At 42.7% G+C, this 14,423-nt stretch overlaps 1 protein-coding gene across 1 annotated transcript in view; it reads right to left on the bottom strand.

Moving 5' to 3' along the window:
* Nucleotides 1-14,423, bottom strand: part of Suclg2 (succinate-CoA ligase GDP-forming subunit beta) — a 254,151-nt gene that overhangs the window by 129,865 nt on the left and 109,863 nt on the right. The window contains exons 3-5 of the mRNA XM_045136042.1: nt 13,514-13,613; nt 12,618-12,708; nt 1,451-1,603 (exon numbers count right to left, since the gene is read on the bottom strand). Coding sequence (XP_044991977.1) covers nt 1,451-1,603; nt 12,618-12,708; nt 13,514-13,613 — 344 coding nt within the window. The remainder of the gene's footprint in view (nt 1-1,450; nt 1,604-12,617; nt 12,709-13,513; nt 13,614-14,423) is intronic.

The raw sequence follows: 14,423 nt of genomic DNA, 5'->3' as shown, positions 1-14,423 counted from the left end.
AAAGGTTTTGCTTACTAACACTGCTGTTGAGTTTGGAGTTATGACACAGAGGTTAATTATTATCTTATGACTTAAGCTGCTTATTGATGATGAAAAACTTTTAACAATATTTCGTTCTACCATAGGTCATTCTCTCAAAAACAATTAATTGTTTCAGATAATGTTAATTTTGAAATGGCTACGAATTATGGGTAAGTCTTGTGTAGAGCCTTAATTAAACTCCACAGAAGCTAACCTATATCTGTAATACTTGTGAGAGTATTTTTAAAGCAATCACCAAAATATGAATATGTAATCTAGTCAAAGAAATTCAGAAAATAATATTCTCTTCTATTTAAGATCAAACAAAAACACTTTCTAAAGGAAGTAATATTTCCACTAGAAATTTTTAGTGTGAATCTGACATTAAGAACCCAGATTAAAAACTAGAATTAAGTGTTCAAAAGTCTTGATTTTCCCCCTTACATCGTTAAGATAGGCAAAGCAACACTTTCACATACTATCCCATTTATTTCACAATTCTACAGGATAGATTTCAGTACTTTTGATTTTGCAGACTTTAAATAAAAGGTTTAGGATCAGTTAGAAGCTTAATATCTACTCATAGTTGACTATAATCAGACATAAATCAACCTTAGTTACGATAAAGAAGTCAGATTTCAAGGACTACAGCAACTGAATCTGGACCTTTGGAAGACTCTGCCTTGCTCAAGGTGTCTCTAGCTCATATCCAATCTCCTAAGAGAATGTATGGACCCCACACAATGTTAAACGGTTGGAGCTGACTGAGGAAATGGAGACATCACAGTGTTATTCCATTGGCTAATGCTTTGGCCAGGCTGTGTGGAAAGAAATGATGAAGGAAGTAAACGCAGAAGGAAGAGAGAAAGTAAAGAAAAGCCTTTCTGAGTAGTGGATACTGATTCTAGCTAACTTTAGGCTAGTTGTCTAGTACCTTTATAAATCTTCAGTCTGAGAAGTCTATGCTCCCTGACCTGGCCTCTACATGGGATGCTCTGAGGATATCTCAGAATGCTCTACGACTCCCTGACCACATGGGAATCTCAGCAGCCTCTTTCCTGAGGGTATCTCAGAATGGTCTGTCTCCCTGACCTAGCCTTCACATGAGATGTTCAGTAGTTTCTGTCCTGACAATTTCTCAGAATGGTCTGTCTCCCTGACCTAGCCTTCACATGGGATGTTTGGTCCTGATAATTTCTCAAAATAGTCTACAGCTCCCTGGCCTAGCCTTCGCATGGGATGCTCAGTAGCTCCTGCCCTGACAATTTCTCAGAATAGTCTATGGCTCCCTGATCTAGCCTTCACATGGGATGTTTAGCCTTGACAATTTTTCAGAATAGTCTACAGCTCCCTGATCTAGTCTCCACATGGGATGATCAGCAGCTTCTACTCTGACAATCAGTTAACAGAGCCAGGTGACTTAACATACCTTAAAGATAAGTTCTGGATTAGATGCTGCCACCTCTTCAATGTCAACGCCCCCCTGGGGACTACCTATGAGCACAGGCCCATTGCTGGACCGGTCCATCAGAATGGCCAAGTAGGTTTCTCTGGAAATGTCCAGGGCTTCGGCAACCATCACCTACAATGTACATTAGTGAAAAAGGCAAATTAATTCACCATCAAGCAGATTTCTACCTGGAAATCTAGAAAAACTTGCCACACAAATCAAACGGCTTCATTTTCAGACTCCTGAAGCCGAGTGAGTTAGCAGTCAGAGGCTTAAGGCCTCTGCTCTCACAGTGCACACTCCCATTTTCACCTCCTTAATTGATCCTGTTAACTTGTTCAAGTGACAGGTATCTGGTTTGCCTCAGGAGACTTTCCACTTTCATCTACTTTTTTTCTTCCTGGAGAAACTGCCAATTTAGAAAAACCCTAGGGAAGCAGCTGTTATTTTAATTTGACATATTAACAGTACATATGTATTACTATAGTGACTTTTCTCAGACTTCACCAGTTGAAAAGCAAGTAGGATTATCAAAGAAGGGTCCTTTTGCAGTATGTCTGATGGTCCAAGTATCTGTGTGCTTCTTTGTCTCTGATGACTGTATTTTATTTCACTTTGTTAATCCTCTTAATTTATAAGCATTATATTTTTTTCATTCAAAATAATGTGGCACTTGGACCTGGTGGTGCAGGTCTGTAATCGCAGCTATGTGGGTGGGCTGAGGCTGAAGCATCCCAAGATGAAGTCCTGTCGGGCTACAGAGGAAGTTCAAGACTAGCTTGGACAACTTACTGTGACTGACTCAAAATAAACAGTAAAAATAAGGACTCAATAGAACACTTGTTTTGTGTGCAGGAAGCATTAGGTTCAATCCTCGGTGACAAACGAAAATCAGGGACTGGGGGTGCATCTCAGTGTCGGAGCACATGCCATATATGCTCAGCATGGGCTAAGCCCTGTGTTCCATCCCCAGCGTCAGTAACAATAATTAACAACAATGGTACAAAGGTACACGAAGTAGAAATGGAAAGCAGGCCCCTGCTATATGCCTCCAGCACATGCATAAGCTGAGGCCCAACAGTCAGAATGGTCATGTGTCCCTTGAATCTTGGTGGTAGTTATGACAAGGTACCTCCCCCTGAGAGGATGAAATCACTTACCAGCACCATTTCTCCACAGGAGGCAGATAGGATGGAAGGATTTCAGTTCCTCCACAGTGCCTTAGACAGAGGCCCTCTGAATAATGTCAACAAATGCACCTCACAAAAAACTACTGCTGGCCCCCGAGTCCCTTTTATGTACATTTGCAAGTATGAGAGTAATGCCATCATTTTGCACACAGGAGCATCTTGTTCATACTAAAGATCTTTCTTCTGTTTTTAAAATCCAATTTGTTTTTAAGACAAGGTTTTGCCTATCCCAATCTTGCTACAAACTGGCTATACATCCAGAAGGAGGATGACTCTGAACTTTTAACAAATCCGTCCCCACCACTAAAGGGTTGAAATTACAGGCATGCTTCACCATGCACAGTTGATACATGCTGCAGATTGAACCCAGGGCTCCATGCCTGCTACACAAGCACTCTACCTACTGAGGCATATCCCCAACGCTGTTTTAAAAATCTTAACCTTACAACTTGGGCATCTTTCAAGTTCTTCTCTTTGTGACTACACAATGTTTATACATGAATGTTTAATTAAACCATGTACTTATTTATGGCCAGTTGTGTGGGCTGCAATTTTCCTGAAATATTACTATAGTCATCATTTTTATACACAGATCTTTGCTCGCCTGTTCCCATTATCCCTGTGAAAAGAAAATGGCTATATCTTGTATTCTCAATATTTGACTTTGATAAGTACTATCCAACTGCCCTTGAGGAAGAGGCTGTCACCAACTTACACACCTACTAGGAATGATGAAAAACCATCTTGGATGATTTTTAAAAGAAAATGAACACATATTTTATAAATAATAATAGATTTGAAAATTTAAAAAAAAATTATGCTATCTTCCTTAATACAGTACAGTAATAAGTTTACTGAAAAAGTTATAGATGAAATGTTGCCCCCAAACACTTATTAATGAATATCTTTAAACACTCTCATGTAATGAATACAGGACTCCTTTTCAAGCCTTTGTGGAATTTATCACCAGCTAAAAATAAGATGGGGGATGGAGAGATGGCTTAGCTGCTAAGACAGCTGTATGCAAAGCCAAAGGACCCAGGTTCATTTCCCCAGTACCCACATAAGCCAGAGCCACAAAGTTGCACACACATCTGGAGATTGTTTGCTGTGGCTAAGAGCCCTGGCAAACCCATTCTCTCTCTCTTTATCTGCCTCAATCTATCTCTCTCAAATAAACAATGTAAGTAAATAAAAAAAGATATCTTTTTCTGTTAAAAAGTGGGGGGTCTGGGGATGCAGTTCAGTGACACAGCACAACTAATATCCTTGAGGCCTTAGGTTTAGACCACAAGACCCACCACCTTTTCTTAATGGCCTCTTTTTGGATATGTTAGGATTGCCATAGAACCACTCCGCTTTCAAGTTGTGTGTTCTTTTGAAATAACGTAAGTCAATGAGACACAAAGCCATCTATCAATACCAAGTTCTCTCAGCCTCCAGAAGCCCAGGGCAAAGAGCGCTCGGCATCCTGAACAAGTGACTGCACACTGGAAGCACCAATTCCATTCCTCTTTATCAACTCTATTTTTCCTTACAAAATGCAACGAAAATGCACAACTTACAGAAACAACATGAATTCACCTTGATAAACATCAGTACATTTTAAGAAATTCAGACACCTGTTCTAATTATTCTTCTAAGAAGCATCATTTGAAGAAACCCAGTAGATAAAAATGCAAAATGGGGTGTGTTAGCTTCCTGTACTTGTAGACGGATTGGCATAACTGTTCACTTTCTGACCTGGCATTAGTCTGCTGAGATACATAATGACTGTAGGCACTCTTAAAAGCAACATGGCTAATTGATTAGGGGTAAGTGTCATTCAGGGGGTCTCATTCCTCATCTTCTGAGCACCGATGGATGCCTCTATAACCACCACACTCCTCATCTTCAGAGCGCTGATGGACGCCTCTGTACCCACCACCCTCCTCATCTTCAGAGCGCTGATGGACGCCCCTGTACCCATCACACTCCTCATCTTCAGAGCGCTGATGGACGCCCCTGTACCCATCACACTCCTCATCTTCAGAGCGCTGATGGACGCCCCTGTACCCATCACACTCCTCATCTTCAGAGTGCTGATGGACGCCTCTGTACCCACCACCCTCCTCATCTTCAGAGCGCTCATGGACACCTCTGTACCCATCATACTCCTCATCTTCAGAGCGCTGATGGACGCCTCTGTACCCATCACACTCCTCATCTTCAGAGCGCTGATGGACGCCCCTGTACCCATCACACTCCTCATCTTCAGAGCGCTGATGCACGCCTCTGTGCCCATCACACTCCTCATCTTCAGAGCGCTGATGGATGCCTCTGTACCCACAACCCTCCTCATCTTCAGAGCGCTAATGGACACCTCTGTACCCATCATACTCCTCATCTTCAGAGCGCTGATGGACGCCTCTGTACCCATCACACTCCTCATCTTCAGAGTGCTGATGGACGCCTCTGTACCCACCACCCTCCTCATCTTCAGAGCGCTCATGGACACCTCTGTACCCATCATACTCCTCATCTTCAGAGCGCTGATGGACGCCTCTGTACCCATCATACTCCTCATCTTCAGAGCGCTGATGGACGCCTCTGTACCCACCACACTCCTCATGTTCAGAGCTCTGATGGACGCCTCTGTAACCATCACACTCCTCATCTTCGGAGTGCCTTTGTACCCATCACACTCCTCATCTTCAGAGCACTGAGGGACGCCTCTGTACCCATCACACTCTTCATCTTCAGAGTGCTGATGGACGCCTCTGTACCCACCACCCTCCTCATCTTCAGAGCGCTGATGGACGCCTCTGTACCCATCACACTCCTCATCTTCAGAGCGCTGATGGACGCCTCTGTACCCATCACACTCCTCATCTTCAGAGCGCTGATGGACGCCTCTGTACCCATCATACTCCTCATCTTCAGAGCGCTGATGGACGCCTCTGTACCCATCACACTCCTCATCTTCAGAGCGCTGATGGACGCCCCTGTACCCATCACACTCCTCATCTTCTGAGCGCCGATGGACGCCTCTGTACCTATCACACTCCTCATCTTCAGAGCGCTGATGCACGCCTCTGTGCCCATCACACTCCTCATCTTCAGAGCGCTGATGGATGCCTCTGTACCCACAACCCTCCTCATCTTCAGAGCGCTAATGGACACCTCTGTACCCATCATACTCCTCATCTTCAGAGCGCTGATGGACGCCTCTGTACCCATCACACTCCTCATCTTCAGAGCGCTGATGGACGCCTCTGTACCCATCACACTCCTCATCTTCAGAGTGCTGATGGACGCCTCTGTACCCACCACCCTCCTCATCTTCAGAGCGCTCATGGACACCTCTGTACCCATCATACTCCTCATCTTCAGAGCACTGATGGACGCCTCTGTACCCATCATACTCCTCATCTTCAGAGCGCTGATGGACGCCTCTGTACCCACCACACTCCTCATGTTCAGAGCTCTGATGGACGCCTCTGTAACCATCACACTCCTCATCTTCGGAGTGCCTTTGTACCCATCACACTCCTCATCTTCAGAGCACTGAGGGACGCCTCTGTACCCATCACACTCTTCATCTTCAGAGTGCTGATGGACGCCTCTGTACCCACCACCCTCCTCATCTTCAGAGCGCTGATGGACGCCTCTGTACCCATCACACTCCTCATCTTCAGAGCGCTGATGGACGCCTCTGTACCCATCACACTCCTCATCTTCAGAGCGCTGATGGACGCCTCTGTACCCATCACACTCCTCATCTTCAGAGCGCTGATGGACGCCTCTGTACCCACCACCCTCCTCATCTTCAGAGCGCTAATGGACACCTCTGTACCCATCATACTCCTCATCTTCAGAGCGCTGATGGACGCCTCTGTACCCATCACACTCCTCATCTTCAGAGTGCTGATGGACGCCTCTGTACCCACCACACTCCTCATGTTCAGAGCTCTGATGGACGCCTCTGTACCCATCACACTCCTCATCTTCAGAGCACTGAGGGACGCCTCTGTACCCATCACACTCCTCATCTTTGGAGCGCTGATGGACGCCTCTGTACCCACCACACTCCTCATGTTCAGAGCTCTGATGGACGCCTCTGTACCCATCACACTCCTCATCTTCAGAGCGCTGATGGACGCCTCTGTACCCATAACACTCCTCATCTTCAGAGTTTTGATGGACGCCTCTGTACCCACCACACTCCTCATGTTCAGAGCTCTGATGGACGCCTCTGTACCCATCACACTCCTCATCTTCAGAATGCTGAAGGATGTCTCTGTACCCATCACACTCCTCATCTTCAGAGCGCTGATGGACGCCTCTGTACCCATAACACTCCTCATCTTCAGAGTTTTGATGGACGCCTCTGTACCCACCACACTCCTCATGTTCAGAGCTCTGATGGACGCCTCTGTACCCATCACACTCCTCATCTTCAGAATGCTGAAGGATGTCTCTGTACCCATCACACTCCTCATCTTCAGAGTGCTGATGGACGCCTCTGTACCCATCACACTCCTCATCTTCAGAGTGTTGATGGATGCCTCTGTACCCATCATACTCCTCATCTTCAGAGGGCTGATGGATGCCTCTGTACCCATCATACTCCTCATCTTCAGAGGGCTGATGGATGCCTCTGTACCCACCGCCCTCCTCATCTTCAGAGCGCTGATGGATGCCTCTGTACCCATCACATTCTTTTAGTAATGCCGCTGCCTTCCACAGCTCTTGTGGTAGAAATGATGCCTCATTTCTTAAGAAAATATCCCCAGGAAAATTAACTTAATAAGACCCAGCTTCTTCTTGTGTTATGAAGCCATCTGTATGACTAGGGATATCAGAGTACATTAGGGATTGTTATAAAAAGATCTCATGGGCTCCACAGCACTCATTTCACGAGATGTTAAGACAGGCATATTTAAAATGATTTTCATTTATAAGGTATTCCAAAATGATCAATATTGTCTTTTTCTTGATTCTCCCAGCAATAAAAGATTTAATGCAATTGTCACAAAATTCCAATACCATTCTTCACTGAAATCATAAGATTCATTTGGAAATACAAACGACCTCATATAGCCCATGTAATCTTGAACAACAAAAATAAGGCTAACTGTATCTCCTTATCATCCAAAGGTATACTACAGAGCCATAGTAACAAAAACAACATGGTGCTTGCACAAATACTGATGTTTAGATCAACAGAAGAGAAGAGAGGACCAAGGTATAAAAACAAGCAGTTCTAACCATCTTATTTTTACAAAAAAAATGCCAACAATATTCATTGGAGGAAAGATAGATTTAACAAATGGTGCTGGGAAAATAGGTATCTGTAGATAGAGGAATTAAATACATCCTTATTGGTCTCTGTGTATAAGAATCTTCAACATGTAGGCTTAGGCAAGGAATGTCTGAATAGAACTCTAGTCCCTCATGAAATAAGGCCAATAATCAGCCAACCAGACCTCATGAAATTAGGAAGCTTTTGTAGAGCAAAGTACACTATTAATGAAAAAAAGAGGCAGCCTACACAATAGTTGAAAAATCTTTTCTGGTTCTACAGAATTAATATCCATGCTATACAAAGAACTCAAACACTAAATAATAAGAAATCAAGTAACCCGCTAAGAAAATGGGCTATAGAATTGAATAGAGAGTTCTCTAAATAAAATATGTAAATGGCCAATAAACATTTTTTAAATGTTCAACCTCTTTAGCCATGAGGGAAATGCAAATTAAACAACTTTGGGATTCCATCTTATCCGGTCAGAATGGCTATCAACAAGCAATCAGATGGTAATAAATGCTGCAAGGATGTGGGGAAAGAGGAACTCTTACACATCGTTGGAGGGAGTGTAGACTGAAATAGCCAGTATTGAAATCAATGTGGGCTTTTCATCAAAAGAATAAAATATATTTACTATATGAGCTAGCTATAACACTTCTGGGCATATATTCTAAGGATTTTATACTGTACTATAAAAATACTCAAGTGAGGTAACCCAGGCTTCGAAAGTCAAAGGACACATCTTCTCTCTCATATGTCATTCCTACCTTGGAACAGTTAGATTTGTTTGTAAGATATAGTCAGCATCAGTAGTAGAAGCCAGGAAGGCAGCAAGGAGTCATAAGGAATGGTGTAGAGGGCAGGACTTAAGGGTGGGTATAGGTGATATGCAAGGAGTAGGGTTGCATACTGGGAGAATAAAGGTCTAAGTGGGCCAGTGGAAGGACACAGAAGAGAGGAGTGAGTGGGATAACCAAAGCTAAAGATGCTAGGAACAAGCCATATGAAAACCTACTTCTTTGTTAGCCAACTTAAAAATATGTTTTCCCACAGATCAGCACAATGAGTTTCCAGTGCCACGCTATCTGTGAAGCACTCAAAACAAATGTCTGTCACTGGGGTATGGAATTATGCTCAGTCACTGGAATACATGTCCATCAAAAACATTTTAGCCAGGCATGGTGGTACACACCCTTAATCCCAACACTCAGGAAGTAGATGTAGGAAAATTGCTTTGAGTTCAAGGACAACCTGACACTACAAATTAAGTTCCAGGTCAGCCTGAGCTTGTTGTGAAACCCTACCTTGAGCAAAAAAACAAACAAAAAAATTAGGAGATGGATTAGGAGATGCTTGCAAAGCCTGCGACCTGAGTTCTATTCCCCAGTATCTACATAAAGCCACAGGTTCAAAGTGGCACATGCATCTGGAGTCCATTTGCAGTGGCAAGAGGCCTTGGTGTGCCCATTTTCATTTTTTCTCTCTGAATCTAATAAATAAAGAAATAAAAATATACTTTTGAAAAATACAACATTTTAAAAGTTATATACAACATGTTGTCACAGAAATGTGGTGACAAATTACATACAAAAGGACAAAGATGCAGATGACAATTTCTTTTGGATGGTGAGAAGACAAGGAACTTTTCTTTTGTGTGTGTTCAAACGTGTGTGTACCCAGGCGCATGTGCACAAGTATGTGCATGCTCCTAGAGGTCAGAAGTTGATGCTGGGGGATTCACTCAATTCCTCTTCATCTTATTCTTTGAGACAGCATTACTAAGCCTGGAGCTCACAGATTTTGTTAGATTATCAGGCAAGTGAGCCCCAGGAATTTCCTGTCTCCAATAATTCAGGATTTTGGGGTCCAAGGAGGGATTAAATTCCACAAAGACACAGGCGATCCCAGGCCTCTGAATTCCAATTTTGGGTTCTTATCTATATTAGCAAAGAATTGGAAAAAGAGACTCAAGAAGGGTATATTATAAGCTATGAGGTTTATTTCAGGAAGAATGAGAACTCAGGAGGAAGGCAAGCTGAAAGACTGAAGCCAGAGAGGAACTATCCCTTTTGCTGGGGTGAAAAGAAGAGAGTATGGAGAGACTCTCCTCATTCACAGAGCAATATCCAGTAAAAAGCCTCTGGGGAAGGCACATGCACACATTGAAAGCAAAGCATGAGGCAGGCTGGGACAGGGGAGAGGTTACCAATGCAAGGACCCGAAGACTGCCAGGCACTGGTGAATGAAAAGGAACCAAGCAACTTACACACACGCTCCAGCTCCTTTATATGGATCAGACATCCAATCAGGAAAAGCTTGCCATAGGATTCAGGTTCAGCCTGGTTAGAGAACAGGAGGGTCTGACTGAGGAGGGGCCAGCCCACCCACAGGTGCTGAGCTGAGGCAGAAGCAGGAAGCTGCTGCTTAGGAGTGTTGCTTGCAGCCACCTTGGATGAGACATGGATTCTAGTCTTTCCAGGGCAGGCAAGGGGGTATACATGTTCTCCCTGGGCCTCTGTCTGTGGCTGAGTGGCTATAAAAGGCTATCTTCAGGGCTGGAGGGATGCCTTAGTAGTTAAGGCGCTTGCCTTCAAAGCAGAAGAACCCAGGTCCAATTCCCCCAGATCCACATAAGCCAGATGCACAAGGTAACGCATGTATGTGGAGTTTGTTTGCAGTGGCTAGAGACCCTGGAACACTCGTTCTCTCTCTGTCATAAATAAAAATAACAAGTTTTTTCTAAAAAAAATTTAAAAATCAACCCTTCCATTGTTCCTCCTTAATTCACCTGCACAGCAATGGAATGACAGGTATGGTGTGAGTCACTGTGCATGACAATTTAGCTGGGTGCTGGGTATTCTAACCCAGGTCCTAATGCTTGTGCAGCAAGTACTTTACCTACTGAGCCATGTACCCAGTCCCAGAATTTACTTTAACTTTTATATTTTTTGTGCTGTTGGAATTTTTTTTACATGTTTTAATGGCTTCTGGAATCAAGAAAAGAAAAGCTACTTAAAAATAAATCACTCTGGTAGTTTTCTGGCAATGATTACATTTACAAGAATGTACTTATCTCTAGTATTTCAGGAATTTATCTACAAACTAATTTTATATAGAATTCCATTACTATAGACTGTGAATCTGCTTTGTGGGTACACTTTATATGCTTTTAAAGTTTCACAAACTCTAATCTAAAATCCCATGTGTCTGCATAAAACAACGAATTCCTACAAATAAAAGTACTACTTATGCCCTCTGTGGACAAATTCTGAGAAAGTTACACGGGTACAGGGAAGTAAAGAGAGCTCCATGCTGAGTAAGAACAGAAGAAACACTTCTGAGTTCTCAACATTCCTGCATCCACTGGAGAGGCAACAATAAAAGGAAATAATCACAACTTGATGTTGGTATGATGGCGATAATGACCCATCACACTCCAACATCCTCCCAACACTCCTTTCTTGGGTAATATACACTACTCATGATTGACGAAGGACTAGCTGGTAAAAAATCAACACAGAATGCAGCACCTCAGTTTTCCCAAGTATGGTGCAATGACAAAGGCCATCAACCTGTGATGCTATAGCAACAGAATAGGGCCAAAAAGCAGAACCCTAATTAATAATTAGGATGGCCTTTCAAGCCATGGGAAGGCACATGTTAAACCCACAGGTTCCTACTCCTGAATTCATGTGCTAATTCTGCTGACTGGCTAATCAAACTGTGTGTGTGTGTGTGTGTGTGTGTGTGTGTGTGTGTGTGTGTGTGTTATTTCATACTGGACTGTATAAGACAGGTAGCTGGTTCTGTTACCTCACACATGAAAGGAGATGGGAGATGGTGAAATCATGGGGTGGAGGGTCAGGTCTTAGCCTGAGCTCCACCATGCACAATTTCATAGTTGAGGCAGACCACTTTTCTCTGAGTTTTACTTTTGTGTGTACATGCATATACACATGGGTAAACAAGATATACACATTTGGGTACACCAGTATTCTTTACTAATACACATCCTCCCAGCAATGAGGGTTGCTCAAAATGGGAGTAATATCAAAGCATAGCAAACAGGTATTTAAAAAGTAATAACATTGTCTAGAGAGATGGCTTAACAGTTAAGGAGCTTGCCTGCAAAGTCAAAGAACCAAGGTTTAGTTCCTGAAGAGCCACATAAGCCAGATGCATAAGGTGGTATATGCATCTGGAGTTCAGGTGCAGTGGCTGGAGGCCCTGGCATGTCATTCTCTCTCCTCTTTCTCCCTCCCTCTCTCTCTCTCTCTCTCTCTTTCAAGTAAATAAATACAATATTTCAAAAAACTTAACAGGTAATTCTTATATAAAAGACAGGTGAATATAATTCTGTCACATCAAGCCTGGTCAGCTTTACACAGAATCTATCTGTGTTCTCAATGGGAAAATGACTGCTGTGACTTCTCATCCCATAGGCTTTTAGTAAATGCTAAAGTGAATATAACTATTATCATTCAATCATTCTTGTTTTTCCTCAGAGGCTCAGTACTAACTAAGCACATAATATATAAGGCTAAGAAATGCAATGGCTCATCATCAGAGAGAACAGTCTCACCAGTATCTGTCAAAAACGCAGTATGGATTTCTGTCTTTTTTTTTTAACACATACATAGAAAATGACCAAGAACATCCATATTACCTTGTTAACTCTCACACCTTCTTTTGGAGTTTGTTTCGTTGCTAGATTATACCCAATCATCTGTTGAGCCAGCTGTCCCACAACTTTAGGACTAAGAGGAAAGAAACAAAGAAAACAATCATTTTACAACAGAGTCTATGTTCTCATGTCCACACAGCCATGTCCATTTCCACTCTCACAGAATAAGTAAGTCTTGGTGCTCAGATACTGTAAGCCTAGTATAGTTAGTAAAGGAGGCTCACCAACAGTACAACATAAATGAGTGAAAGAATGGGTGGTCATTGATTACTGCCACCCTCTCTGGCTAAATAAGTAACAGTCATAGAAAGACAATGTTGAGAAACAACAGATTTAGATAAAGGCTGTATGGAACATTAATAGCATATGATTTTGGAAATACTAAGAAACGACAGGAAGACATATAAATGCAAAGATGAAAAGGTATGTGATGGAACCAAGGAGAAGAGGTACTCAGTTCTAGGGGAAAATCCTAAAAGTCAGGCTCAAATAAAGGCCGGAGTGGACTATCAAACAAGAGGCCCCCAGGACGCTACTAGTTGGGAGACCCTCTGTGGGCTTCTAATTAGAAGAAGGGCATTATGGAAACAGTATTTCACTTAAAAACAGGGTTATTTCTGACATCTATGCTGAATCAATGAATATTCAGGAAACAGCAACTATAAGGTTCCCCAGTGAGGGAAGAAAACCCCTTACATGGGAGCAGAAGGCAGCCCAGGGCATCAGAGCTCTCTAGCAACAGCTTCCGTTTCTTCCACTTGCATTCCCACCAGATCCAGCACTCCAGCTCTGCAAAGGTTAGCCTTCCTTCCAGTCACGAGAAAGGTCTTCCACTACTACCTGGCCCAAAGAAAAAGAACAAGAACTTCTAGACTTACTCTTTTGTTAAGTGAACACCTCCTTTCAAACCACTATTGAAGACACCTTTTCCTCTTCCTCCAGCTAAGATCTGGGCTTTTAAAACAATTTCTTTTGCATCTGAAAAAGGAGAATCCAGAGATAGTAGTTGAATTTACAGTCTTTCCTTCATCTCTTCTTTAAATTAGTAATGGTGTTTAATACAAGCACTCTAAAATCAACTTTGAAAATAAAGGTAATAACTTAAAACTCTCTCTCTCTCTCTCTCTCTCTCTCTTACACACACACACACACACACACACACACTACACGAACCCCACAAAGCTTGTTTATGGAGCTTTATATCCAAATGCATCTCACCAGTTTAAGCAGATAACACTAAAGAATTCCTGCCAGGGAAAGCGAGGCTTGTGTGCCTTGTTCTTCTGTGTCAGAAGATGGTCAGTAAATTCAGGACTGCAGTGTTAATCAACTGTGTGATGCCATTCCCACAAGAGAGGCACAGATCTGATCTGTCAGTCAGAAAAGCTAACTGCCTGTCATCCTAAGAGACATCAAAGGAGGACTAGATTAGGTGGGAAAGGCTTAAAGACAAGACACAGAGACCACATTTATTAACTGTATTATTGCAAATCAAGTTTTCTGAGGAGTTGTTCTATATATCGACAGGGCAGGCAAAGAAAGAAGGAAATAAATTAAAAAGAAAAACAAACATTATTGTTTAGATATTGGCAAGATGAAAAAAACATCCTACGGGGAAAATGAGTCCTGAAATATTTGTTTCTTAGTCCACTCAAAAGAATGAACTGTCTGTCCTTGACCTTTTAGACCGGAGTTATAAGCTCAAATATATTTATGAGCCTGGAAGGGAAGTTGGGTGAGGAAGTCACCCAGTGATAAATGGAGCCTTTAGCAAACAGGAGAGTACTC

The sequence above is a fragment of the Jaculus jaculus genome, chromosome 16 (genome assembly GCF_020740685.1).
Source record: "Jaculus jaculus isolate mJacJac1 chromosome 16, mJacJac1.mat.Y.cur, whole genome shotgun sequence".
Lineage (NCBI taxonomy): Eukaryota > Metazoa > Chordata > Mammalia > Rodentia > Dipodidae > Jaculus > Jaculus jaculus.
This window is presented reverse-complemented; position numbering and strand designations above follow the sequence as displayed.